Source organism: Fundulus heteroclitus, chromosome 22 (genome assembly GCF_011125445.2).
Source record: "Fundulus heteroclitus isolate FHET01 chromosome 22, MU-UCD_Fhet_4.1, whole genome shotgun sequence".
Taxonomy (NCBI): Eukaryota; Metazoa; Chordata; class Actinopteri; order Cyprinodontiformes; family Fundulidae; genus Fundulus; species Fundulus heteroclitus.
The window spans coordinates 35,732,787-35,759,027 of NC_046382.1; the positions used below are offsets into that span (position 1 = coordinate 35,732,787).

The 26,241-nt window shown below is 42.1% G+C and overlaps 1 protein-coding gene across 1 annotated transcript in view; it reads right to left on the bottom strand.

The window, feature by feature from the left end:
- The window catches only part of meis1b (Meis homeobox 1 b), a 101,569-nt gene that overhangs the window by 34,641 nt on the left and 40,687 nt on the right, over positions 1 to 26,241 (bottom strand). Inside the window, exon 8 of the mRNA XM_012872825.3 lies at positions 17,001 to 17,146. Coding sequence (XP_012728279.1) covers positions 17,001 to 17,146 — 146 coding nt within the window. The remainder of the gene's footprint in view (positions 1 to 17,000; positions 17,147 to 26,241) is intronic.

Here is a 26,241-nt window from a genome sequence, read left to right on the forward strand (position 1 = left end):
AAAAAATAAAATATCAAGCCTGCAGTCCTGCTTTGTTTAAAATCCTGTTTATAAACCACAATAATGATACGAGATATTGAGCGATGCCTTCCTCTTTCTGTGTTCATGTGACCTGCTCTGCATGAATGTCTCAGGTCACATGGCTAGCCACCGCATCCCGGGGCAGCAGGGGAGAGAGCAGCCGAAACACTGGCCGTTAAAGTTTATGATATTCGAAGCAACGCGATGAGAGATTTTTCTGCAAGGTTCCTCCGCACTTGAGTGAATTTCTTTTACGAGCTGCATTATCAATGAGTTGTATTAAACAGAGATTAAATTTACAGCTGCTAGCTTGGCACTTCAGGGAACTGTTCCACATGAAAACTGCAAGATGTGAGTTAGGTGAAGGCTGTAACTGTATGTGTCCAGTGAAATATACAGTTAGAAGCAAATGATAAAGCACTATAGTAGCATATTTTAGCATGTTAATGCAGCATATTTGGGGCAGATCTGCAGAAATTCCAATTCGGATAAAATGCTGCTTTGAGGAAAAAAAAAACTGATTGGTTATAGTAGAGAGCCCTGCAGGTTGGTATTGAGTTTGGTGCTTAACGATCACAATGCTAATGTAGAAAATGTTCTACAGTTCAAATTCAGTGTGTTGTTGCATCGATTGTGATGAAGTATACGGATTGGACTTTTCATTTACAAATGTTATGCGTAAATTACTTGGATTGGTATCGGTGGGCAAAAAAAAAAAAGTCTTAATCGGAACATCAATAGTTATGCCTTTGATTTAATTTGTATAATTTTTCATCTGTCCCTAGACTGCTGGAACATGGAAAAGGACAGTATCGCATTCATTTTGGTCAGTAAAAATATTACTAACTATTGACCACAATTACTCGTTAATTACTTATTTTGAAAACAGATTGCATGCTGTACTTTTTAAGAGTACTGTATGGTTGCAAAGTAGAATGGTAAAATAATTCAACTAATAACATTCAGTTCTCATTTGGTGTGTTAACATTTGTAATTGTTTGGAGCCAAAGTTGAAATTAGAATACACAAATCTGATTATCGCCTAGTCTTAAATCAAACTGCGTAGTTCAACCTAAGCCTCTTGATTGAAATAGGAAGCTAATTTAGAAAAAGCAAGAACACGCAAATAAGACACTTCTAGGTTCCTTCATCGTTGTTCGGCTTCCCTTCAATCTTTAAAGCAAAAACAAATCCGCATTCTATAGTTTGCTTCCTGAATAACTGGTAGATAGTTTCAAATATATAATTAAAAAAACGTACGCGCTACATTTTCCAAACACTCCATCTCGGCGTGTGTATAATTACACCCTTTTGCATTCCCTTCTTAGCCATTAGGTGTTATCGTTGCATTTCCTTCTATTTAAAGCTGAGCTCCTCAAGCCTGTGTGCATCATGTTAAAAGGCTTGACACGCCACATTAGCTTTATAAAACAGCAACCACTGAGAAACGGGTGGAGGGCGGGGCGGGGGGGGGAATACCAGAGAGGAAAATCATATGTTGTCGCAATGTACCGTCCGTCGAAGAGAGGCCGTGACACTGCACAATCTGTGGATCGCAGACATGGGTCAACGATATTTTAAAGTCTGCTTACTTCTCCACCAGATGGTTGGTCTTGGCCACAAGGCACAGCGATGCAAAAAAAATAAAAAAAAAAATAAAAAAAAATGGAATGATTCACAGTAAACAACTTTTAATTAGAGCACATCTCCGCTTCCAAAAAAGATCTTTAATTGCTGTAACTGTCCCGCCACTGTAAACCTGGTGCTAGCATGGCCGAAAATCTCAATGGAAACCGAGCTGTCCGTCAGGAATGCCTGACAGCTAATCCCGAGGCCTTTTGGCTGCATCATGCCAAACTGTCTTAAACACATAGAGATATACTGCGGAGCCTGCCTCTGCCAGACATGTATGAGATTACTTTAAATATTTGGGGAAGCAAGCGCTAACAAATGTCCTGAAACCCCCACAGTGTGAGCGGACTTTAAAAAACCGAGCGTTCCGAACCATAAGCTCGTGCCGTCTAAGCTACGGCAAGCCTCCAATTTCCCAATTTTCCTGCTCGTTCAGTTGAAGTTTCGTACTTGTGTTTGTTCACGCTACTCTGTGAGAGTAGCGCCATTTCAAATTCCTTTCTGCGTAGGTGGCAGCGACTGACATCCCTTTGACTTCATTAGGGAGCAGGGACCCAGCAACAAGGCTGGCTCTGGGAGAAAGGGGGGATTAAAGACAAAAAGAATAGGCAGTGAGGGTGAACAAAGCAACAACAAAGAGAGAGAGGAAAAAGAAACAAAGCACCCCTAACCTAATTTCCTCTGATTCAAGCTACTCTGGTGCACAACCAAACTGTGGAAAACAGGTCTTCTGAGAGAGTTAAAGTGAGCTAACCGCGACAGCGCGACTTAAAACTGAAATCAGCAACATTAAAAAAAAAAAAAACAACTGCATAAATAATTCACCCTCCTTTTTCCAAGGAGAAAACCTTGACATATGTACCGAAATTTGCTAAGTAACCCCCCTTTTAAAAAATGCTTTTGTCGTCAAATATCTCAACCTTTTGATCTGAAACGAACGGTGGGGAAGGTTCTTGCACTTTTAATTCATCAATGACCTTTTGCTAGTTTTGGGAATTCACAAAGCACTCTTGTCCAAATGGGAATAAGATAAATATAGTTAGGTATATAAGGGTGATATGTGTGTCATTTATGCTTTAATACAAAGCTGATTAGACAATTTACCCGCTTCTTCTCGAGGATAATGGATAATTGGTATGGCTTAGCGTAGTCTGAGGGCACAGTGAAAGATGTGGGGCAGCAGGCATCACTGAAGCTCTTCCTCTGCTCTTGCAGGGTGCGATGATCCCAAAGCTACACAGTTAGGTGAGTTTCCAACCTATATAATGGAAGCTTTCAGCGTGCATGAACACGTTTAAGTGGAAGGTTGCAGAATTTAAGGCATGCAAAGAATCAGCATGGTTGACATCTCGTATTGTTTGCTGCATGGGAGCAGAATGCGGCTGCACGGAGCGAGAGTGAGGGCGTGCTTCATTAGTCCTCCCTACTCCAGCTCCAGGGAGGCTAAATTTATTAAGGGGGCCGGATGTTGCACAACACCTGCCGCTGCGCTTCCCTCTGTGCAATAAAGGAAAGGGAGTGCAGCGCGCTAGCTAGCGCTAGTGGTAACTGCTGCTCATTGGACTGAGGCTGATGAGCTGGGGCTAATTCAGGGGGTGATTATGTAGTTTGCTGGACCACTAAACCTCTTTAAGCCCGTAATTACTGCCTATTTGAGCAAGGGGGAGGCACTCCAAAGCAATCGGTACTTGCACCAAGCGATGGAGAGAACAGCAGCCACAGCTGGAGGTGGGCTGCCTCGGGGCTGCCTGGGAATGAGGGGGTGTCTAAATGGAAGTAAGAGGAATCTACAAAGCCTCATCGCAGTCAGGTACCACGGCAAGCAGAGAGAAAACAGTAGGATACCCCTAAGACCACCAGCAAGCTCCGAGCAACGACGCTCGGAGCTAGCATTTTAGCAACGATTTCTGAGCCTAAAAAAACAAACGTTCTCTTGTTATACCCAGAGAGGATGCAACTGGCTCGTTAGACAGGGCTGCAAAGAAACAGTGTGTTCTTACCGGGGAGTTCAAGGGAACGAAACCAAGACAATTGATTTGAAAATCATCCTGATTGCGTAAACCCTTCAGATTGAGCTATACCTCAAAGTAACTGTAAATAATTGTAAGTAAAAAGTAATTCACATGTCATCATGATGAGAAAATGAACATATTTTTTTAGACATACAAGTGAGACCTTAAGTTTCAGACTGGAGCTCAGCCATAAGGGAATTTGTTTCATTTCACCTGACTTTCAAGGAAATGCGACTTTACGTAATGCCACTGAAATCAGATCTCATAAAGGAAGCAGTTTAGGGACCAGAGAACATTCTAATAACCTTGGTGATATTATTATGCCATTATCATAATTACCCTTTTGCCCCCGACGTTTTAATTAGAAACTCACCCTTGGCCCCCGCGGGGGGTTAAAGGAACCAGAGATGGGGAATGCTGGAACTAGGTAAAGGTATTTCAGAATTGCTCCCTTATGCTCTTTGAAGCAGCAAGTACAGGAAGACAGAAGGGGCGATGCAGGGCTCTTATTGAAAGATGAAGCTTTCACACTCCAGCTCCCTTCCCCCAGATCTCTGTCTATCAGAGAACATTTACCCCCCCCACCCCCACCTCCCTTCTACCTCCCTCTTCCTCCCCGTCTCCATCACTATGCTCTATATTTAGCATTTTGTTAACTATCTGTTGGGTTCCCTCCTTTTTCCTCTCCTGTTTCGTCCCACCTCCACTTAACTCACCTCTTCTACAATTAGCTTTGACGCGGTCGGTACCTGCTTTTCTCTTTCAAACCAAACACTTCTCTCCATTCCTTTCTCCTGCTCTGCCACTGTCTCTCCTCATCTTGTGCAACAGCGGGCCTTCTCCATCAGTGCACCCCTTTTACAAATCAATGACTTAATCTGTCGTAACAAACAAGTGAGCAGCGCCCTCGTTCCTCATTCTGCTCCCAAGAAGTGAACGGAGTAACGGGAGAAGAAAGCAAACAGCTGTTAGACGCAAAACGCGGAAAGCTGAGGCGAATAAATGTTAAAACGAACGACGTGGAAAGATAGGCGAGTAAATTCTGGGTTTTAAAATGCTTAAATCGGGTCCGCAACACAAGCAAAGGTGAGAAACAAGACGGGTTTTGGTTGTCTCCCCTCATTGTGACAGTCCAGCTCCTCCACCATGAGTTATTGCCTGCCTGCATTCACCTCCTGGTTCACTAGCTATGATTTCCCTCACTCCACTGGACACACAACCATACACAAAAAATCCCACACACACAAAAAAAAAAAAAAAAGCACAAACACTGACATGCACACTTGTGTGTTTGGGACTGTGTTCGTGACTGGCCCCAACCACAAGGGCACTTTGGGCCGGCTGGTCAAGCTGAACAAACCACCAACCTATGGCCATGTTTCATTCACTGTTGACATATAATGCATTATGTGCTTATTCGTGGGTTTATGTGAAAAAATATATCAATCTTATTATAAAAGTGTTGAAATGAGCGAGTCCCCAGATGTTGTCCATAAATATCTGCTGTCTTTACAATGCCTGTGAAAAAAAAAAAAAGTGCACCAATATCATCATTCAAAAATGTAGGGCAATGTCAGTTGTATAGTATAGAAAAATAAAAACGACAGAAAGTCATGGAAGAAAGGAGTAATGGGTGAGTGAAGTCAGAGAAGCAGAAGACTTGCATAAAAGATAGGAACCCCGTAATTCTTTTTTTTTTTTTTTTTTTTTCCAGAGGAGTATTTTGTCTCAGGCGGAGAAAGAGAGCAGTCGAAAGAGACAGTGTTCACGCATGGGCAAGAATACAAGTGGGAGGAACTGAATTGATAAATTAGTTCAGCCAACGTGCAAACTGATTACCACAACAGCAGAGCTGGAGCATCTATCAGGCGCCAGCATGGAACAAGGCACAAAAGGCACGCACACATTCACTCTGCCTTAACAAAAGAGACATGAGGCTGACAGTTACAAATAATATAATAGCACAACTGCATATGCAATCACACACACACCCACCAGATGTATCTGGGGCAAGCTGTTACAGTTTGCTGTAAGTAAAAATGTACTCAGCTGCTGACTGCAGACAGAAAATATCCACCAATCCTCTGGATTGCCAAACACACTCCAATGGATCATGGCTAACAGCTACCGCTAATGGGATTTCACACCTAGCGCAATTATTGTACAGTATGAATGGATGAACAAACTCTCGGGACACACTCACGAGCAACGTTCTGTGTGTGGGTGGTAAACATTTGTATTCCTATAGTTTCTTTAAGGATAAGGGCCATTTTGCCCCTTTGGCATTTTGGTTGTTTTGTGCCATGACAATTTTAGCTGGGAACAGGATTCGGTACCTGCCAAAGAAACAGTTTGTTCTCGCTTTGACAACCGATCATTTTAAGATATTTTTATTTAATTAAATAATCTTCACATATTTTACTGTAAGGAAATGGGATTACATGACTCAAGTAAAGGATATCACCCAGCAGAACCTTGCTGGCGGTTATTGTTGGTGACAATCTGTTTTCTGCGGCCCAACTTGGAATCACGGCTACAATCAATAAAAACAGGGGAAATTAGAGTCTTCTGAAAATAATATACTATTCAGTAAAATTTATCTCACAAATATATGAAAAAATAGACATCAAGAGAAATTATTGGCCATACATTGTCTATTGGTGCAAGATGGTTTATTCAACAAGATTGTAACAAATGAGGTTGCAGATTGTCAAAGGGACCTGGAACCAAAATTCTCAACCAATTTTGACATGTTAGGGTACTTTGACCTAGTCGCTAATTTGTATTTCTGCTCCTTGCTTGCATGTTTTGCTAAAATAGATCAATAGCTAAATGATAGCCTAGCATCAAGCTAACAACAGACTTAACTATTTCTTCTTGTGAGTCGGACTTTGCAAATGATTGTCAGGAAACAATCGAAGTTAGTTAGCGTCCCTGAGTTTCATATTCAGTATGGCGGCACCGCAGAAAGAATGTAGTTATGGTGGCCCATATAAATGATTTATTAGTGAATCTGAAAGTTCGTATCTCTTTCTAGAAGTGGCGCACCTTTTGTCGTACAAAATGGTCAAATTTTACAACATATATTTGTAAACATGTTCCTTTTGTGTTTTGAAGCAGAAAAAGAATAGAAGTGCAGGGCTAATGACTTTCTATGACTAACAGTAGCTAGCACCGAGGCAACTTACAAATCCTGCCATTTTTTTTTGACTGGCAGCCGGAATGATCTGAAATCAGATTTTATGCGCTTCGATCCTCTGAGCTCCGTCCTCCAAGACAAATTGAATGCAGCGTTTTGACAATATTCATCCCAACTCGACCCCATGTCAAACTTGCCACACACTCTCCAATAAATTCCACAGCAGTGGTGGGGAACTCCACATCCTAACAAACGGAGTCATTGTTGTAACACCTTTAGAAAATACCGCGTATGGCTACTGTGTGTTTAAATTTGCCTCAAAGTGTGCACTTCTGTCAACCCCCATCTTCGCATTTGCGGATCGCCGTAAACTGATTAGTTGGCTCCAAACCAAGAAAGGCTTCACATATCTGAGCTACTGAGCCTGTAACCACACACACACACACACACAAACACACACACACACACACACACACACTTCTCACATACAGCTGATAATGAAAAATAGAACTAGTGAGAAACACAGCTTCAGCATGAGGCCATCAATCTTTCTGACATACAACAATGACACCACACACTGAACTGTTTCATAGTTTCCCCAACTATGAGGTTATGTGGTAGCTGAGGGGGGAGGGTAACCAAAAGGATTGAGATGGCAGAAAGGGACACAACTGTGATGAATTACTAACGGTGAAATTAAATTTTTGCCCTAATAATGAGGCTTGTAAACCCGGCAATAAATAGCATAATTCTGTATGCCTCTCTTTGCAAGTACGTAATTTGTGGATGTATAACCGAAAAAAAAAACAAGTCCAGTTTGAATATTTAAATCCAAACTGGTCATCTGGTCTGTTCAGCTTCGAGAGCCATCAGATCTCTTGATCTCTTCCAGCGCTACTGACCGACCTTGAGGGTCTGTAAAGTTCTCACGTTCTCAAGAAAACACACAAACCTACTTCTTGACTAACGCCAGATAAGCACACACACACACACATACACATGCACACACACACACACGAATGTGCAAGTTCTTGGTCCAGATCTATGGCAGACGTCTAGGAAGGAGTTCAAAGGTGACATGAATTAAAAGTTAACTGCCCTTGAGGGCTTTTAAATAGTCGGGTAAAACGATACAAGAAGCATAGCAGAGAAACTGCAGGAAAAGAAATGAAGTGAAGCATTCATAGAAACCTAAAGGGGCTTCTAAAAAGACTCAAAGTGCCGTAATAATGGGAATAACAATCAAATAATCAAGGTTTTAAAAAACATTACTGCTCATCCTACTGTGTCTAGAAGGATTGTTGCAGATGTTTATGTCTTCTATGATTAATGTTCTAAACACATGTTTTTTATTGACATTTTCTCAGTTAAATCTAAGGCCAGAAATATTTCCATGTAAATTCAGACCTGGATGGTACTAGGAAGCTCTCTCAGATTGAAATATCTTACAATGATTAAAACTAGTGATGTACCAATAACTAAATCTAAAACCTCCCACCATTTTTTGGTCTATAATCTTATTTAACAACAGGATGTACCTTGATGCAGTTTTTGTGAATTTAATAAAGATCTGATAAAAGTTAGGAACATACACTTTGATGAGTAAATGGGACTAATCTTGTAATATCTTAATTTTCTTATGGAATCATAATACCTTCCTCAATAAATAACTTGTCGCACATCGTTTTTTTTTGTTTTTTTTTTTTTTTTTTACACGCTAATGTCTTCTGAAAAATCCAAGTCTCACAAAAATCGAATTCGGCAAGTCAGACATAGTAATATTTATGAAAATTTGTCAGGAAAAGCCTCATCTCTACTTCAAACAATCTAAAAGCTGCTATGTTTTTTGTTTTTTTGTTTTTTTATTGCAATTCTTGTTAGAGTGAAACAGGATGGGGAGTCTAAGCCCTCAAAAGACGTTTAAGTTGAAAAAAGAACAAATCCATCAATTCAAATAATGGAAGTTTCGGCACTGACTACAAATAAACAGAGAAAATACACTACATTTCTTGAACTGCTGTCACAAGTGACCAAAAAATAAAAACCAGTATCTCAAGAAACCAACATTTATCTTGTAAGCTGCAAACATGCCATATGTGAGTCGCTCTATCACCTACTGTATTGCTCTACCCATCTGCTCGTCTACTCAACCATCCATCATTCCGTCCATCAATCACGACACAGATGACCTTTCAGGAGTCTCTGTCAGGACGGAGGCCCTCCCTCGGCCCCAGCCGTACCATTACCCCATCCTATCCCATACCCTCCCCCTCAAACCCCCAGTACCCCACAGAAGGAACTCACACCTCCTGCTCCCTCTCCAAATGGACTGGTGCTACTGCCGTGACCCTGTTGGCAAAGAACGCTCTTAAGATTCGGGTATAATCCACAACAGAAGCATGAAAGTCTTTTGAGAAAGGGCTGCAAAAACGTGTGAGCATCACGGCGTATTTGTCTGGGAGGGTCAGTCCACAAAAAGAAGCCCCCATAGAAAGCTGTCTGTTCTTAGGTCCCTGGGGCCTGTCAGGAGGGATAATTGATGATGTTTTCATTACAAGGTGTGGGGTAATGTGGGGGCTGGGGCAAAATATGTGAGAGCGTGTGTGCGTGTGTGTGTGTGTGTGTGTGTTAGTGGGGGGTGGGCAGGTTGACTCAGCTGCCGCCTCTTTGACACCGGCCACTCCTGCGATTGGTACGGACGAGTCACTTCTTCCAAATGCCCCCGTACAAACACACCCGTGCATACTCAAGCAGTCGCACACACATTTGCGGAGACACCAAACGGAGTGGTCCGTCAATGGCAGATGTACACAAACACACAGCTCCCAGCCAGCTCCCCTGCCAGAGATAAAAGTATCTGAAAGCAAATAAAAGCGCTTGTTTCTGTGTTCTACCACAGTCATGCCAGGCCTTTGGCAGATCTGCCCATCTGTCTGTCGTCTCTTAGGGGCCTCTTTGAAATGCTCATGCGATGGCGCCAAAGCTTCTGACTGCCACTTAGATTAAATTAGGACTTAATCCGAGACACCAGCCCACAAATTACTTTACAGTATCAGGGCGGACGTCGTGCCTTTATTATCGTTTATGAATAACTGAATGAAAACGCACAAATAGTCAGCTGATGTTCTCCTTTCAAGTTATCTTGACGATGTCTATTCAAAGCCATTAGCAAGGCGTCCCTGTGGCTTTGACGTTTAGTTGCAATATTTTTTTTTTTTTTATGGGAAACCTTATTTCTGTGGTGGATAGATAAGAGGAAGAAAAACAATCACAAGACAACCTTGTCAGGAATATGATAACAAAAAAAAAAAGGTTTGTAATCTCTCAGTGTTCTGGGTTCAGTTCAGGCGTTGTAACTTTTTTTTCCAAATGTGTCTGCTCTCCCTGTTCCTCCTTATCACTACAAGTGTGCAGTAAAGATGAAAATGGTCAGGAGTAACCCTCTGATCTTTGCTTGAAAAACAGAACCAGAGGGATAACACTTTTTTTCAGCAATACCTTGCCATGGCCAGTCAGGGTTGCACTGGGTGACCTGGGTGCTGACATATCCAGGTTCCAGCAATAAATAGCCCAATAATAATGGTGTCTGAGGCAAATATGAACTACGACCTCAGACCTTTTTTTCTCCTGAAACTCCTGTTGTATAGAGGACAGTCTCCAGTATATGGTTTTCTGTTCTCTTGACTCCCGGGCACTGATGTGTGGTAGACCAGCAAGCTGCAGGTTTCCATATTGATGCTAAACTTCTGAACCCTTGGCTCTGGTTTGTTGATCTCATCAGTTCCTGTAACAACCAATGAAAGTCAATGGTCTGCTGTTTATTTCATTCCTTCACCATTTCGTACCTTTGTACTTTTGGTCATTTTGTACCAGGTACACAATTGACACATGGTCAGATGTTTCCTACTGACCATGTGTCAACACGGTTGGCATGCCAGGGAACGATTTTGGTACCAAGAATGTGACTATAATTTAGTCTCAGTCTACTATAAAGTCATTTGGCAATTTTTGCAAATATTATGTCATATTTTATAAGGGTCAATTGACTCAAATTGGGATCAGATCCAAAATACATGAAAATAAGGTGCAATACAACATCTTCAGATATTCATTGTTTGTTTTAATTATTTGCAAGAATTTACTATTTTTGTGACTATTACGATTTTCGATATAAATACTTAAGTGAAAAAAAACTAAGGTTCTCTATCTAAGGAAGGCCGGTTGCCTCAAGTCATTGTTTTTGTAGAACTATGTCCTCCTGAGCAAGCATGTGGCGACAGTGAAGATGAACTGTTCAGTACCTCCAGTAGAACTGGGCTCAGTACGAGCATTGAATCTGTGGCTGCCTGCTGGTTGGAGATATCTAACCAACGTTCTCTAAAGTCGCTGGACTGGAGTTTGCTCTAACGTTTATTTAATTCAAAAGATTCTGATCAAATCTGACACTGTTTTCGGTTTTCCCTAATACCTTTCAAGATAAAACATGTTTGGAGAGAAGAACAACTGTCACAATAGTTCTAAAGGCCGGCTCCATCTGGTTTTACAGTTTTGACAATTAATTAATATTATTTCAAGTTTATTATAATCAACTGAAACAGCTGTTATTTGCTACTTTCTGTCCTCTCGGGACTTAAAAAGCAGTATTTAAAGTCTACGAGAAGGCAAACTGTGCTATCCATTTATCCATCCACCCATCCAGAGCCCAAACCAGCTAGTCTCCTGGTCTCGTCTGCCAGCGCAGAAATGAATTAGATCACTTTTCACACCTGTTTCTGCTCAAACCCTCCCAGCACACACTGCAGCGCTGAAGAATAAAAAAAAATAAAAAAATCGGCACACTGCTCCCCCAGCTCAGCTACACCTGCGTATAAATGATTCTCTAATTGTATTAGCAGCAGATTAGGCCTTCCAGTTGGATTTTTTATACTCTCTCCCACTCTGCATTTTCAACATTTTAAGAGGAGAGGGGAGGAGGGGGGGAGGGGGGGGGGGGAGCAAAGGCAGCTTATTGAGGGTTTGCGGGTTGGGTTCTTTTATGAGCTGCGATCATGGCTGCCCCTCGTTACACTGCATATGTGTACAAATAAGAGGGGAGGAGAGCCAGGATGTGAGTGTGTTAGCGATAATGTGTATAAAAGTGTGCGAATACACCAATGCTGACACTTCAAATGCCAAACTTACTGCTACACACACACACACACATACACACACACACACACACACACACCTCCATGAGCCTGAGTGAGGCAGCAATCTAAATGGGAATTTGGTCTGTGTGTGCAGCTCACAGGCGGGGGTGAATTCCATCTAATTACTCTATCACATAATTTCACAAATTGCCTTTTCATTGGGGAGTGGAGAGCAGAGCACGGGGCGCGTTGGGGATTTGAGGCCTGAGCTTTCATTTACTACTCATTTCTTGTTAAATTAAACAAGAAAATACCATTTGTGTGGAAGGGAGGGTGCAGGCTTGGTGGGGAGGGATAGACTGAGACTGCACAGTGGGAAAGGATTGTTGAAAGGGGATAAGACGCCATCTGCTTTATCTCAGGATTTGCTCCCCAAGTTGTAAATATAAAGATATGAGTTAAATAGGCTCGGAATCACAGCCAACGCTTGACAAAGCACACCTCTCTCTGAACCACAAAAAAAGTTGATTTCTCTGATGAGATGTGCATTTACAGTCACAAAAAAACAGAATCTGCACATAATGAGGTCAAATGAAAGCAAATATCACAATTCTGTGGGCAGATAAGTGACAAAAGCCCCCCCCCCCCCATTCTTTTTATTTCTTTTTATGTCGGTTTCCTACCCAGTTTACAGCTGCATGTCAAGCTGGCAGCAGGCTGCTTGCTTTGCCCATCGGTGACAGGCGCTTAACGCTAATGTTTTGTAGTCGCTCCAAGCCAGCACAGCCAAATTCTTGCGCTGAACTCGTCCCACAAGCATTGTCAACAACATATGAGCTCATTGGGTGTGTTGGAGAGAACTCAAGCTGCAAACGTTGTCATCATCACAAATTCAATACTGCTGCCCCGCGTCTCAAATACGAGCCTGTTTTTCTCCCGGTCAGACCCGCAGCCGCCCAAAACGTACAGCGGCTGTGAATGCTCTGATGATGAAAACAACAATCATGGGAATTCAATGATTTTTTTTTTTTTTTTTTTTTTTTTGGTTCTGTTGTTGCTGGAAAATCTTTTCGTTGCCCTAGCACAGTGTGAAATAGGAGGTCCCACGGTTTATACAGTGAGCAGAGAATGAAGAAATGACTTCAACACAGCAGTAAAAAGAATAGCTGTAGAAATGCCACCTACCTCTTACCCTGCTGGTGCACTCTTAGCCCCGTTTTGCCACCCACCTTCCCTTTCCGCTTCGATACAATGGAAACTCCCCTGAGGGTCCAATTGTGAGGGCGACTATCATATAATACGCAGAAGTTTGGGATCCAAACTTGTACTGTAAGTCTAGTTGTTTTTTTCCCCTCCTAATCTATCGCTATACCGACGTCAACTGAAAAAGCCTGACTCACTGGCTGCTAGAGGAATTCATCTGTGAAGACGATCTGCTTATACACAGTATTTGTGGGTAAGTAACTAATATTAACAAGGACTACTGGTCAAATCGATGGTAGTATAGAAGAGTCATGAGTGTGAATGAAGGAGACCAGTCTGGCATCTACAGTGCTGACTAACCCTGGTAAATGTGTGTAAAAAGCCTTCAAATAAACGTTTAAGGCCAATTTCAAATGTAAGCATTTAGAAAGCATAGGCTCTAATTTTCCCACTTTTATTGATTGGGGAACCATTACCTATTGAGAAAAATATTGTTTTTAACAAAACTGCACAATTATTGGTACCCCCGCTATTAACGGTTTGTACAATCCCGTTATCCAATAGGAGAGCGTTCTCCTCCTTCTCCATCACCATCTCACAGCACTGGTGCTTACAGAGAGGGGGATATTTGATCATTTCTCTGTTCCCCAGGGTGCCCCTCTTAAGCTCCCTTATGGTCAGAACCTTCTAACGAGATTCCCAGGACCGTTTGGAGGAGAAACAGGCCCACAGCATCACACATCTTCCACCTTACTTAACAGCTGGATCGAGGCGCTGTTCTACATCTTCATCCTATTTTTCCGATCAGATCCACTAGCCTGATTAGCCTTTGCCTCATCTGACTAACAGTTGCATTTATATTCCCAGCAGTGCTTCTAAATAAACTCCACTTATTTACCTTTGTGAGAGTAAACTTGCTAATTAGAAGTTCTGATCAACTTCAAAAAGTAAAGTATAAATGAAAAACACTTCAGTTACACCTAATTTAAAGCAATTGTTAGGTGAGCTGTTGCAAAGAACAATTAATTCTTAAGCTAGGATTTATTTTCCCAATAAATAAACATACTCAAATTAAAGGTTTTATTCTGTCACATTTCTTTCTGTGAAATGATGCCGCCACAAGAAACGATGGATTTGTTTTGAATGTTGCGCATCTAATTTCCATTTTTGGTTTGCTGAGGATAATGCACGTATCGAAACAGACGTTCACTTTTCACCTTGGACAAAGTCTGCACCAAAACAAAGTAAAATTCTTCCCATTTTGTGCCGGCAAGCAGCTCACCCATAGTATCGATAGTTTGCCAGCATGTGTGTATATCGCTTAGTTCCTCTCTCACTTTTGCCCGTGAGAAGGAGAGTCTCATGGATCCTCCTTATCCCTCTCTTCACCCCCTCACGCTTATATCCTACCAACTGTTTGAAATCTAACAGTGTGGAAACCCCTCATAAGCCTGATTCAGGGCGTAATATGACACAGGTGGTGTGATACTACGTGTGTTTAACATGGTGTGTGCATGCTGGGATGTGTGTGTGTGTGTGTGTGCTCTCCTCTTTGACCATGAAGGGTTTGGGGTGTGTGATTAGAGGTCATGGAGAAAAGGAGTGAAAAGAGAGAGCAGAAGGAGGAATAGTGTAAAAGGTGTTCACCAAAAATCCCTGTTTGCCTACCCTGCAAACGCCGGTGTGCACTGTGAGAAAGCCCTCGCCCTTTGCCATTAACTCTAGCTGGCCAAAGCACACGCTGCACAATGCATCCCACCAACATCAAAGACTGGCCACAAATAAATAAATCAAAAGTAAGGCCTGTGCAGTATCCACAGTCCTCCGCATCCTCCTCTTTGGCCTGTGCAACGCCAAACCAAGAGCCACTCACCCAAACTAGTATCATGTTCTCCACAAACTCCTGACATCGGCAGAATGTGAGTGACGCAGCGTTCGGAAAGTACTTATAAAACATCTTTTCTTGGAACAGCTCTTTGAGGAAATGTTAATAAAGCCTGTAAAGTGGCAGAAAGGCAAACGGCTTCCAGCTCTTCTACTTGCTTTAGTCTAAACTTTGAACCCCAGCGCAATTTGATTCAATGTAAATTAATAGTTTTGTTAAACACTGGATTTTATTTCACTTTGATCTTCTTTGAAGAGGCATCAAGAGCAGATTAAGGGCTTTCAACTATTTATAAAAGGGTAAATTTGATCTAAAATGCTGTTAATATTTTGTTTTTGAACCAGAATGGTTACGTGCAAAAACAATTTGAGAACGCCTGGGATCAACTATCTTATGTTGGAGTGTAAATGCTTTGGCCAAGCGAATTATGGCCTACATATGAGCAATGTCGCTTTTAAATTAGTGCTTCAGATGCACAAAAACCTACTTCAGTCGTAGGTTAAAACAGCGAAGGTTGTCGCAGAGAAAGTCCACCAATTTTCAACAAGTGTTAGCAGAAGAAGAGCCTACAGGAAGTGCATCAGTCAGACACCCCCCTACCTCCACAGTGTAATCATATAGGTGACAGTATTGCATCGCTCTGTAGGTTTACATAACATACTGATATAAATAAATCTTCTGTGGCCACACTTACGCGTGTAAAAGCAAATATGCCTATAGGCTGTATTGGGACGTGCTTCCTGTTTGGCAAGCACGGCTCACGGCGAGAGTGACAATCCTACAAAATGAGAAGCCCAAAAGAACGGAACATGGAGCCTTTTAAAAGTCCACTCTGCTTTCGATGACATTATGAAACACGTCTGCAAGTCACTGGGGTTGTGAGAGAGAGCAAGTTATTGAGCAGGTAACGGGAAGGCTGAGCGGAGTACAGCAAAGTTGCTCTGTTTTGGTCCTTTTGAGATTTCAACCTCTTTCAGTCGTGGAACATCCTAGATCTGGAAATGTTGGCATCCATTAGGAAATCTCAGAGCTAGTGTGAGATGCTCCTCTCTTTAAGGAATACATACGCTGGCTACAGTTTTAGTCACGCTAGCTAAGCTAATCACTATTAAAAGATGCTGAATAAAGCTTAAAATGTGGGCCCTGTTATCATTCTCTTTCTCTTAGAATAATGAAAGGCTGTTCTTGGATTTTCTTATATATAAGGTCAAAACTTTACAAAAACCTACTGGGACTGATTGAAAAAAGTATTATATTCTCACAGTAATTTCAAAAACACACGAGGAGTCAGATGCATTGTCATGAAACAGGGAGCAGATCATCTGTTTCAGTGGAAGATGAACTAACACAGGGCTTCACTGTGGCACGTGAGACTCCTGAAAGGACGCTATGGGAGCAAAAATAAATAAATAAATCACAAAACAGCCCTGAAGAAGTTATTTTGATCTTATAAATATCCCATTAAACGAAAATCTAATTACATTGCCTACAAAATAAAATTAGTTTCCACCACACGATCATTTGTATCATTCTCAAATGATGACTGGATTTTCTGCTAATTGCAGGGAAAGCAAAGCCAAAGCAGCTGCCTCTTGCAGCCCGTCTTGCATTTGTTAAGTAATCTAACGAGGTCCTTCAGTCTATCTGCACAAATTGCCGGCGGTGCCTCTCCTCAGCCTCAGCCTCATTCACTTGCAGCAGATGATCAGAGATCTCTCGAAGATTACACGGGTCCCTGTCTTTGAAGTGTTCCCTGTACAAACTGAGCTAAGCTGTGAAGAAATGTGTCAAAATGCATTTGAGTGTTGGATAGCGTGTGTGTGTGTGTGTCTGTGTGTGTGTGTGTGTGTCAGGTGCGCAAAAGTCTTTGTACCAAGCACTAGCTGTTCAGGGCCTGAAAGACATGGGAAGGATCGCTCTTGGCGGCGGATTAAGGAGCACGAGGTGATGTGATGCATGTATCGTTTTGCCGAACTCACTGTTAGGTGCTGGAAGAGCCACGCTCTCATGATGTTGGTGGCCACCTTCGGAAAAATCCCTCTTTTTTTGTTGTGTTTCTTCTCTTTATCCGGGTCGTCGTCGTCGCCCGTGCTCGGCGAAGCCACGCTGTTGTCCAGGCCGTCACCTGTCACATGACACGAAACAGGAAGAGACAGCTCCGATCAGACACGGGAGTTTGTTTACTTCCTCCAATTGCCGGGCCTTTTTTTTTTTTTGCGCTCAAAGGGAATAAATGCGATTTCAAAAAGGAACTCTGGAGGGCTTTGTCGGCACAGACGGATGGGGTATGGAGCCTCGACAATAGCGAGAGGAGAATGGTGGGGAATCAGCACCTCATAAATGCATTCATTTTTAATGCATTTATAAATAACCCTGCCTTTCATTTTTGTCCCCCTCCCTCCAAAAAAAACAACAACAACAACACAGTAAGCACTTGCATCCTTCTGCGAGAAAGACGGGCGAAAAGGGAAGCACAAAGGACTAGTAAGGTCGCATTTCCCCACTCTCCCATCCAAGCCCGCGCAGAATTGAAAATGACAGAGAGATTTAGTCTTTATTATCCTGAGGGGAAATAGTTATTGAAGCGTCGCCCCAGCGCATTCTGCCATTTTACCTGAGGTGGAAAGAGTAACACGACACTACAAAAGGCAAGGTTGCGAAGATGGGGAGAAAGGGAGCGGAGGGGGGGGGGGGCAGAAAATAAAGGGAAAATACATGGAAAAAAGACAGTCAGAGGCACAAAGCTAGCTGCTTTTCATAACAATAGCATCATGGCTGCTTACAGCAACCTGTAGGGCTTCGATAAGACTCTATTAAGGCCAGTTAACCTCACCTAAGGGGGGGTACAGTGAGACAGCTCAGAGTATTTGAGCACTGAGAGAGAACGTGAAAGGAAAGTGCTCCACGGGCCTTTTCTCTGCATTCAGGCTGCACAACATTAACTCGTGAACACAGACACACACACAAACATACACACACACACACACACACACACACATATTCAAAGCTACCCAATTACTGTACGGATTCCATACAGCTCCAGTGGAGAGAAAGTGGCTCTTCCCGTCTGTGGCGATGAAAAGCCTAATTGTTATTATCATTATTCAAAAACGCGAGCCACCCTGAATGAAGATGATAATCATTAAAGAAACATGAGGCGAAGTAAACAAGTGGCACCCTCGCGCCTGGATATTCCAGCACCAAATAACCCGACTTTTGTCCCACAACGCCTCCCTTGCCTTGAAGTGTGGGGAAGTGAGAAGGGGAGGGAAAAAAATATATATAAAAACCGCCAAAGCAGTGCACAGAATTGGATTCTGTTATTTATTGATTACACGCTAAGCACTTCTAAAGCATCTTGGTTTATTCACTGTGGCAAGAGTTGTGAGCCGCAACGACGCAGAGCGCCTCCGCTAACTTCCAGAGGGCGACACCCAGCACCTTGGCTAAACCCTAAGACCAGGTTCATTGATAATTAATGGCGATGTTGGCGCTAATCCGGTTGGAGATGACTTTTTTCCAGCCCGCCACATCAATGGAATAATCAAGGGCCTAAAACCCAGGCCTTTGCTCCCCATTACCTCAGGCAAAAGAATTCCTGAAAGCATGCCTGGAGGGCACCTGAATTATACACGCCATTAGGAGAGAGAGCCTCTCAACAAACCAAACGAAACAACACACTTGGCCTGCTCTCCCTCTCTCTCCGACTGTGCTGGCAGAAGGAGATACATATGCACACATATTGAAGGCTTTTTAATGAACCTCATGTGGAAGTGGAGGTGACGGCATGGGGGGGTGGGGGGGGGGGAGGAAGGATAAAACAAGAGCTGCCTTGGCACTGATGTCGGAGCACTGATGCGAACACCACCTACTGCGCATTGATAATGCACATATGAAGATCAAGCTTGTGGTTGGCTTGGGCTAATGTAACATAACCAATGGATAAAGCAGCCCAGCACATTGGAAAATTGATGATCTGGTCATTACCCATTGCCAGTTTTTTTTTTTTTTTTTTTGGAATTCACCACACAAGGATGTAAATAAATATATATTGCCTTTAGGTTTTGTTTGGATTAATATTTAATGCATTGCCTTTTTTCCAGGGCGGTTCAATGTCTGGTCTCTTAAAACAATGTCGGGATTAGTAGAAGAATGTGTTCTGGTAAGTTTTCCAAAGCTGAAAATCTGATTCACAGCAGGGAAAAAATACATATTTTTTTTTCAAATGTATATGTGAAAGAATCTTAAATATACAAGGAAAAGTTCCTGGAAGCCAAGTCTAAAAATGTTTGGTAAAGGTAGTGTTTTAAAATTGCTAAAGAATTTTCCATCATACAACTCCAGTCATTTTCCTTTCAATAAGATGCTAGAGGTAGTACCAGAGGTTTTTCCGACTTCTGTAGAAGAATAGAAATGTTGCACTAACCCACCCCCACATATTGCTGCATTCTGCTGGTCCACTGGCTATAAGATATTAAATAAACCATGTCTCTGTGCTCTGGTGTGCAATAAAATTGGCAATGCTATGAGTTGCTGTAGGTGCTACGGGGTTAGACTAGGCATGGGCTGTTTACTGGTCTCATGGTACAACATATCAAAAAAAGTTATGGTTTCAACACTGGCCACTGAAGTAGTTTTACATTTCTCTTGGTCAGTAGAAAGCCCGATTCTGCTGTTTAGAAATGTTTCCAGTGGTTTCATCAGTCGTTGCGCTGGAACTAAAGCCAGACTCCTATTGAGACAAGGTAAGACTGCATGCCGGCTATCCAAGGCAGATAGCCTGACTGAATAGCCAGCGAACATCACTTTGTTATGCAAACTCTAACTCATACTCGTGTTACTGAATGAAAAACGAAACAGATAACAGATAAATATACGCGTTCACTCAAAAACCAGTACAGGATTTAGCTGGTATATTTTCAATAATTGTGCTTAAGTCTATGTTTAAAACTCAAAAATAAAATAGGGGAGGGGGGGGGTAATGCTGGATGCTGGATTCTTGGATTTCTCCCAGTGGGGATTTTATTTTGGATTTTATTTTGTTCATCAAACCAATGTTTAAATGGTCCATGGAAGTCCAGGCCAAAGTTGATATATACTGATTTGGTCTAAAAATTATCTATTTATTTATGTATTTATTTATTTTTTAGCAGACGTGTAAACTAGTTTTAGATCTGCTTGACAAGCAGAGATCAGACTGGTCACCAATCACAGCATCTTTACACAATGAGCTACACACTCACAGACTTTCATTGCTAGAAATTTAATGACTCTTTTTACAGACAGGCATTTAACTGCATTCCTCATCTGCTTTAGAGATATTCTGTTAACGTGTTGCATTTTTTGAGCTACGAGCAAGTCAATCACAGAGTTCGTGTACAACTCTGTACAACTCTACACAGGCTGTACAGCCTGTGTAGAGTTTACATCCACCAGTAGAGTACAAAAACATAAATATGTCATGTTTCTTTTCTGCACACTGGTGTTAATAGTCCAATATCACAGCTTGAAAATTTTAAACTAATTTCACAGAATCCATAAAAAAAAAAAACATGTTTGTTACATTTTGTTTTGTGAAATTCCCAGCTTTTTAGACCAGACAGTTCTGCTCGGTCCAGACAGAGACGAAATATACTGGTCCATATAAGGGCTATGCATAAACTTAGGATTAACTCATGTCTAAATGAGGTCTCTGTGTAGCCTCAGTGATGAAATCCAATCTATTGCTCAGTGGGTTAACTATAAAAGCAATCACGTCATGTTTTAGTTTACATTTTTGTGTTAAAACCATTATACCATGAAACTATGGCTTTATAGTTAAGGTTAACATAAATCGAGAACCTTGCATTGGCCCATACCTGGACAAAAACATATATTTTTTTTCACTCAGCAATCAATTACAATTGTTCAGCAACTGATCCATTAATTGATTAACAAGGCTTTTCAGCCCTGTGCTTAACGAGCAAGCACACATTGAGCACATTATACAGCTTCTGTGCCTCTCTGTCTGTCCTGGAAACACGCTCGCATTGCAAGCTTCAGTTACATCATTAGCCTAGCGCAAGCGCCGTCTGAGCCCGGCTAGTAAGTCCAGTTTTTTTTTCCTACTGTTTCAGGGCAAAAGAAATATACCCCCCCCACACCCTCCCTTCCCAGCTGCCTGCTGAAAAAAAGACGGGTGAGCTGAATCGGGGCCCTGTAATCTAAGACCAGATTTTCATTGGAAGCAAATGCTTTCAATCCGTTGTAAAGACCGGCTCATGTTCAGCAAAGCCTACAATAACAAACCTAGGGGCTCGTCCTATGCGAGTTAGGAAAACAGAAGCAAACGGCCGGAGAACCAGTTTGGAGCTAGAGTGAACAAGCCGCAAGTTCGGGGAAGAAGGTGAGGTAAGATGAGATCAGAGGAGATAAAGGAAACGTTTAGAAAATACAAAGAGAAAAACATTAACATTAAAAAAAAAATCTCGCTCTATAAACATTCCCTTTTCTCCGATTTTATCACCTACAACCCAAGTCAGACAGGGAATCACTAACACATTCACCATTCTTCTTTACACTTCTAAGTCTGACCTATGGACTCTTACTTTACAGAGAAGGGGGAGCCAGCATCTATAGGTCAGACTTAGAAGTGTACATTTACTTTACCTAGAAGGAGGACGGAGGCAGAGGGCCGTCAGTTTTATTGGCATTTCCATTTTCAGTGCAATTTGATACCAATCACCTCCGCAAGGTCTGGGGCTAATTTCTGGTTTTCTTTACCTCAGAGCGCAAGGCAAGTCACGGTAGAGAGAGAGAGAGACAGTGAGAGAGAGTGAGAGGAGGAAAGGCTGAGGCAGGAAAGGTGCTGAAGCCGTGTTTCAGCAGCCATGCTGGGGAAATGTCAACGGTGTTACCACAGCCTGTCAAGCAGACAGAGGCTACACAACGGAGCAGAAAACAAAGGAGAGATAAAGGGTGAGACAGTGCAAGAAAGAAAAGAGATGGAGGGGGAGAAAAAGGAATGAAGCAGCAAACTCAAGCCACTCGTGGAGGTAATGAAGGGGGAGAAAATAATGAGTAGGAAACGGTGCAGGGGAGTTAATCCGAAGGGGGGGGGAAATCCTAGTGTGGAACAGTCCATTGTTGTTTCTTGGAGATTATTTATCTAGATATGACATCTAACACGCAAACTAAAAACAGCGATTCAGAACCCTCTTTGAAACTAAATAAAACTGATAAAAACTACTAACACACAAAGAGTGAGAGAGTCATGATTTTGGACATGAAAACAACAGTTCGGTATAAGCAGATTATTACTTTGAACCCCTTTGAAAACAGCTTTGATGCAACACGTGCCTTCAAAGCTTGATTAATTCACTGCTCATCAAATGATGTCTGTAGCTTTTCCTAAACACATTGTACGAACTAAAGAAGGAAGACAATGTGAATAAATGTCAGTATCTGTGGAGAGAATATCTGACAATGTCTGTTTCACTGAATACTTAAATACACAAGACTTTTTAGTGTTGTGATGAACCAGAATACGCTTGTGCACACTACTAGTTCAAAGATGCCTCTCTGGCAGGCTCAGTAGACCAGATTATTCATCTAATCTGAACTTTTCTTTGACGTCATTATTAGGTACGTATGAGGGACAAAGTCTTGGGATAATAACACACTCTCGTCAAAGAGAATTCAGGCACGTGAAGTGCCATCCAGTTGCAGCCACCATGGTGTTGTCTGGTGAAGTAAGTCTAAGCTATTACTATAAACCCAAGATAACAAAGTGACTGTGGGAAACCATATAATGTTTGAGACATTTTTGTTGAAGGTAGAAAGAAAGTAATTCTCTGTTTTGCTAACATAATGGACTGAAAAAGACTGCTTGTTGACAACACTTGCTTACAAAAGACATGTCTAGTACATCTGGTACATCCATCTATCCATTTTCTATACCCACTTCTCCGTACAGGGTCGCAGGGGCGCTGATGCCTATCTCCAGTGGTCAACGGGCATGTAACATGTTTATCCAAATTGTGGCAGCATTTTGTGTACCTCATTCAAAAACAAACAGTGAGACAATGAGAGACCAATACAAATGATATGCTAGCGTTGTGACTGGCTAACAGCCGCTAACGATGCTAAAGCTAATATTTCCCTCGAAGTTCCCCAGCAGAGCTAAAGTAAAGCGCTTTTTCCACACGTTTCTAAGGTGTCTTGGCTGTATTTAATCATATCTGGTTCAAAAAGTAAAATACTTAACATTTAATTAGTGATGAAAACCTGAAGGGGGTAATTTCAGTGTGTTTGATAAGAAAAAAAAACTGCACTTTTTGGACACTGCAAATCTGGAATGGAAATTTTACACAGTGATTAAAGATTCTTTCAAACAGTTTTTATTCGTGAAAAAAATAAAAGTGGGATTTTGTTTTAGTCTGTTAACCAATCCTCCATAAATCTTGTCTGGTTCTTTTGAACCCAAACATGCATTTCACCTCTGGCCTTAGCTTTATAGCTGGCTGTATTGTCGCACAATTAACCAATCAGTATCATGCTTGAATAGATAGACTGTTTTTTTCAACGTTATTTACATTTCTGGAAACAAAATATCAGAAATCTAACTGCAAAATAGTCCTTTAGATATTCCTTCATTTCACAGCCTTTTTTTCAAGCAAACAGTTATTCAGTTAGTCAGGTGGCTAGCCAGGCAGCTGATGAACAACTCATTCAATAAAACAGTCAGTTACTCTCCATGCACAGTCTGCCAGCCTTATTAAGGGCCCCAGCAGGCTGTAACCCTGGGCTGCATGCACACAGCATGGGGAAGCTAACCTAGCAAGCAGCAGCAGTCCCCCCACAAGAAAAAGCCACAGGCACAGCTCTGGGCCTGGCCCACATGATCGGCCATGACAACGTCTTCGCAACTAGTTAGAGGAGGGACCGAGAGGGGGATGGGGGGGGGGGAATCAATGCAGGCAAGTGGGGGTGCATGTTTCTCTGTGAAAAATGTATGCATGCATAGATGTGCATTCGCCTGTATGTGCGTGTATCCTTTCCGCCTTTCCCTGCGAATGTGTGTTTCCAACCACAGAGGGTCTGCATGTGTATGTGTGTGTGTGTGGCAATTAGGAGCAGGCCACTGACTGGAAGGAGCCAGGGGCAGTTGAAATGCCCCGGGGCCAACCAAGGGAAGGAATATTTTATCAGTCCCCTCACAGGGTGTATACAAAAATACACACTCAGACACAATCTCACACACGCGTTTACTGGGAGCAAAGAAACAATGACGTCAAAATGTATTTTGCTTCCTTCGTTCATTACAGCAAGGGTTGTTAGCATCAGCTAAACCGGTGCGTGCTTCTTGGGTTGTTTCAGCTTCGATTGGCTGTTTTCTGTGTTGTTCTCACCCCCACTTCTTTCTACTTCATTACTGTCATGTCCCCTCCTCCACTCCATCTGCTAGACGTTTTGGGTTTGAAGAAATTGTAAAAAAAAAAAAAAAAAAAAAAAAATGGAGCAAGATTCTGTAGTACCTGAGTATATAAACCCTGTTGTGGTCTTAATTTGATATAAATCCAGATTAGTTGGTCTTAGGCGGACCAGGACCAAAGCTATGGTCTACCAATGCTATTCTGACAGCATTTTATCCAAAATGGATTGGACCTTTAAACTGTCGCCCCAATATGCTTTGGGTGCTTACCGCCACTGAAGCCAATGATAAGTTACACGTGAAACGGAGGCGAGAGGCAGTGCCTCAGCAGGGGAAAACAAGAAGAACATGCATTTCTGGTCGAGGTACCTACCTAACAGATAAGTAGGGCTGTGTCTATTTTTTAGTACTGTTAAGCCATCCTGAATAATAGTGTGGGATAGGGTATTACTGTTTGCCTCAACAGACTTGTGATGCAGTATAAGTGGATATAATTACGGGCAGTTTAAGGCTTTTTAATAGATTTTCAGCCTCTACGGCATTCGTGTTTGATTGTGCAGAGGATGCCTAAAATCAATGTTTTTTGTTGTTTTATGAAGTTTGTGTGTGGTGGTGGTGGTGGTGGTGGGGGGGGGGGGGTGACTTGCATTGTTTCTTCCACAGTTTCCTTCAGTTTCTGACAGAAAAGAAACCGTTTAATTGATTTGGCTTGCACAATTTACATACATTTTCTCTAAACCTCTATAAGACTAAATCAATCACGATAATTTACTGATATTTCTGTCATTTAGGCAGGGTTACCCTCTTGCACCTGTGAATTACACTGATTGAAGTACCTCTACTCAGTCCAAGGTGCCGGCGTTGAGAAAGTCCCATTACGGAATACAACGGGTTCCTAAAATCAAGTTTCCAGACACCTCTGTGATGTTTTCATGTTGGAGTTACTGGTGTTAATCTGATGGAGCTACACTTTGGTCTTGTTTCCTTTTGGGCTAGCTCTAGGACCCATTAATTAAGTTTCTAAAAGGACTATTACTTTAAATGCATCTAATTGGCAAACCATGTGTAGGAGTAAGAGTGAAGGATTTCTTAATGTTATATGTAAGGTTGAGTTTTCCATGCTGTAAATGAACCAGCAGCTAGTGGGGCCTGATTTTATGTCAGAAAACAATACAGAGGCTGACATTTTCCAGTATGCACTGTCTTCATGTTTTCATCCGGTGAACGCAAACTGAGCTTGCTCGCCTCTGTTTTATCGTCTCCCTGTCGGGCCGTTATCACCCCTGTGCATCTCTCTTTCTCAAGGCGCACTCTGACATTATCATGCTGTATCTAGGCTAATCTGTTATGATCTGATTATGAACCATCTCTCAGAATAAGAGCATCGCTGGTACTACCTGCCCCCTGTACAGGGGGCATACGCGCCACGAGGAGGTGTCAGCCATTTTTCTGCTGCCTGGCAAATTAACGGCCACGGACTTGCAAGTCACTCATCTGCGAACGGCGATCCTGTCGCTTCCAGCGCAATGAAAGAGATATGTGACATTTAGCTTTCTAATAATGTTTTCTTCTTAGAAACCCCGCTGTGATGAGGAATATCGTTTATGAATATTAGCTTTGTTCCAGATGTCAGGAGCGGCATACGGCTTGAGGAGTCATTCACAGATGGCTAAGCGTTTTCCGTGAGATGTTTTTGCAAGGTTTTATTGGCTGTGGATGGACTGAGAGGAGAAGAAGAGGGGAGAAGGCTTTTGACTTTATAGGAGAGCATTTATTTAAAAGGTTTTTTTTTTTGCTGCAAAAGAGAA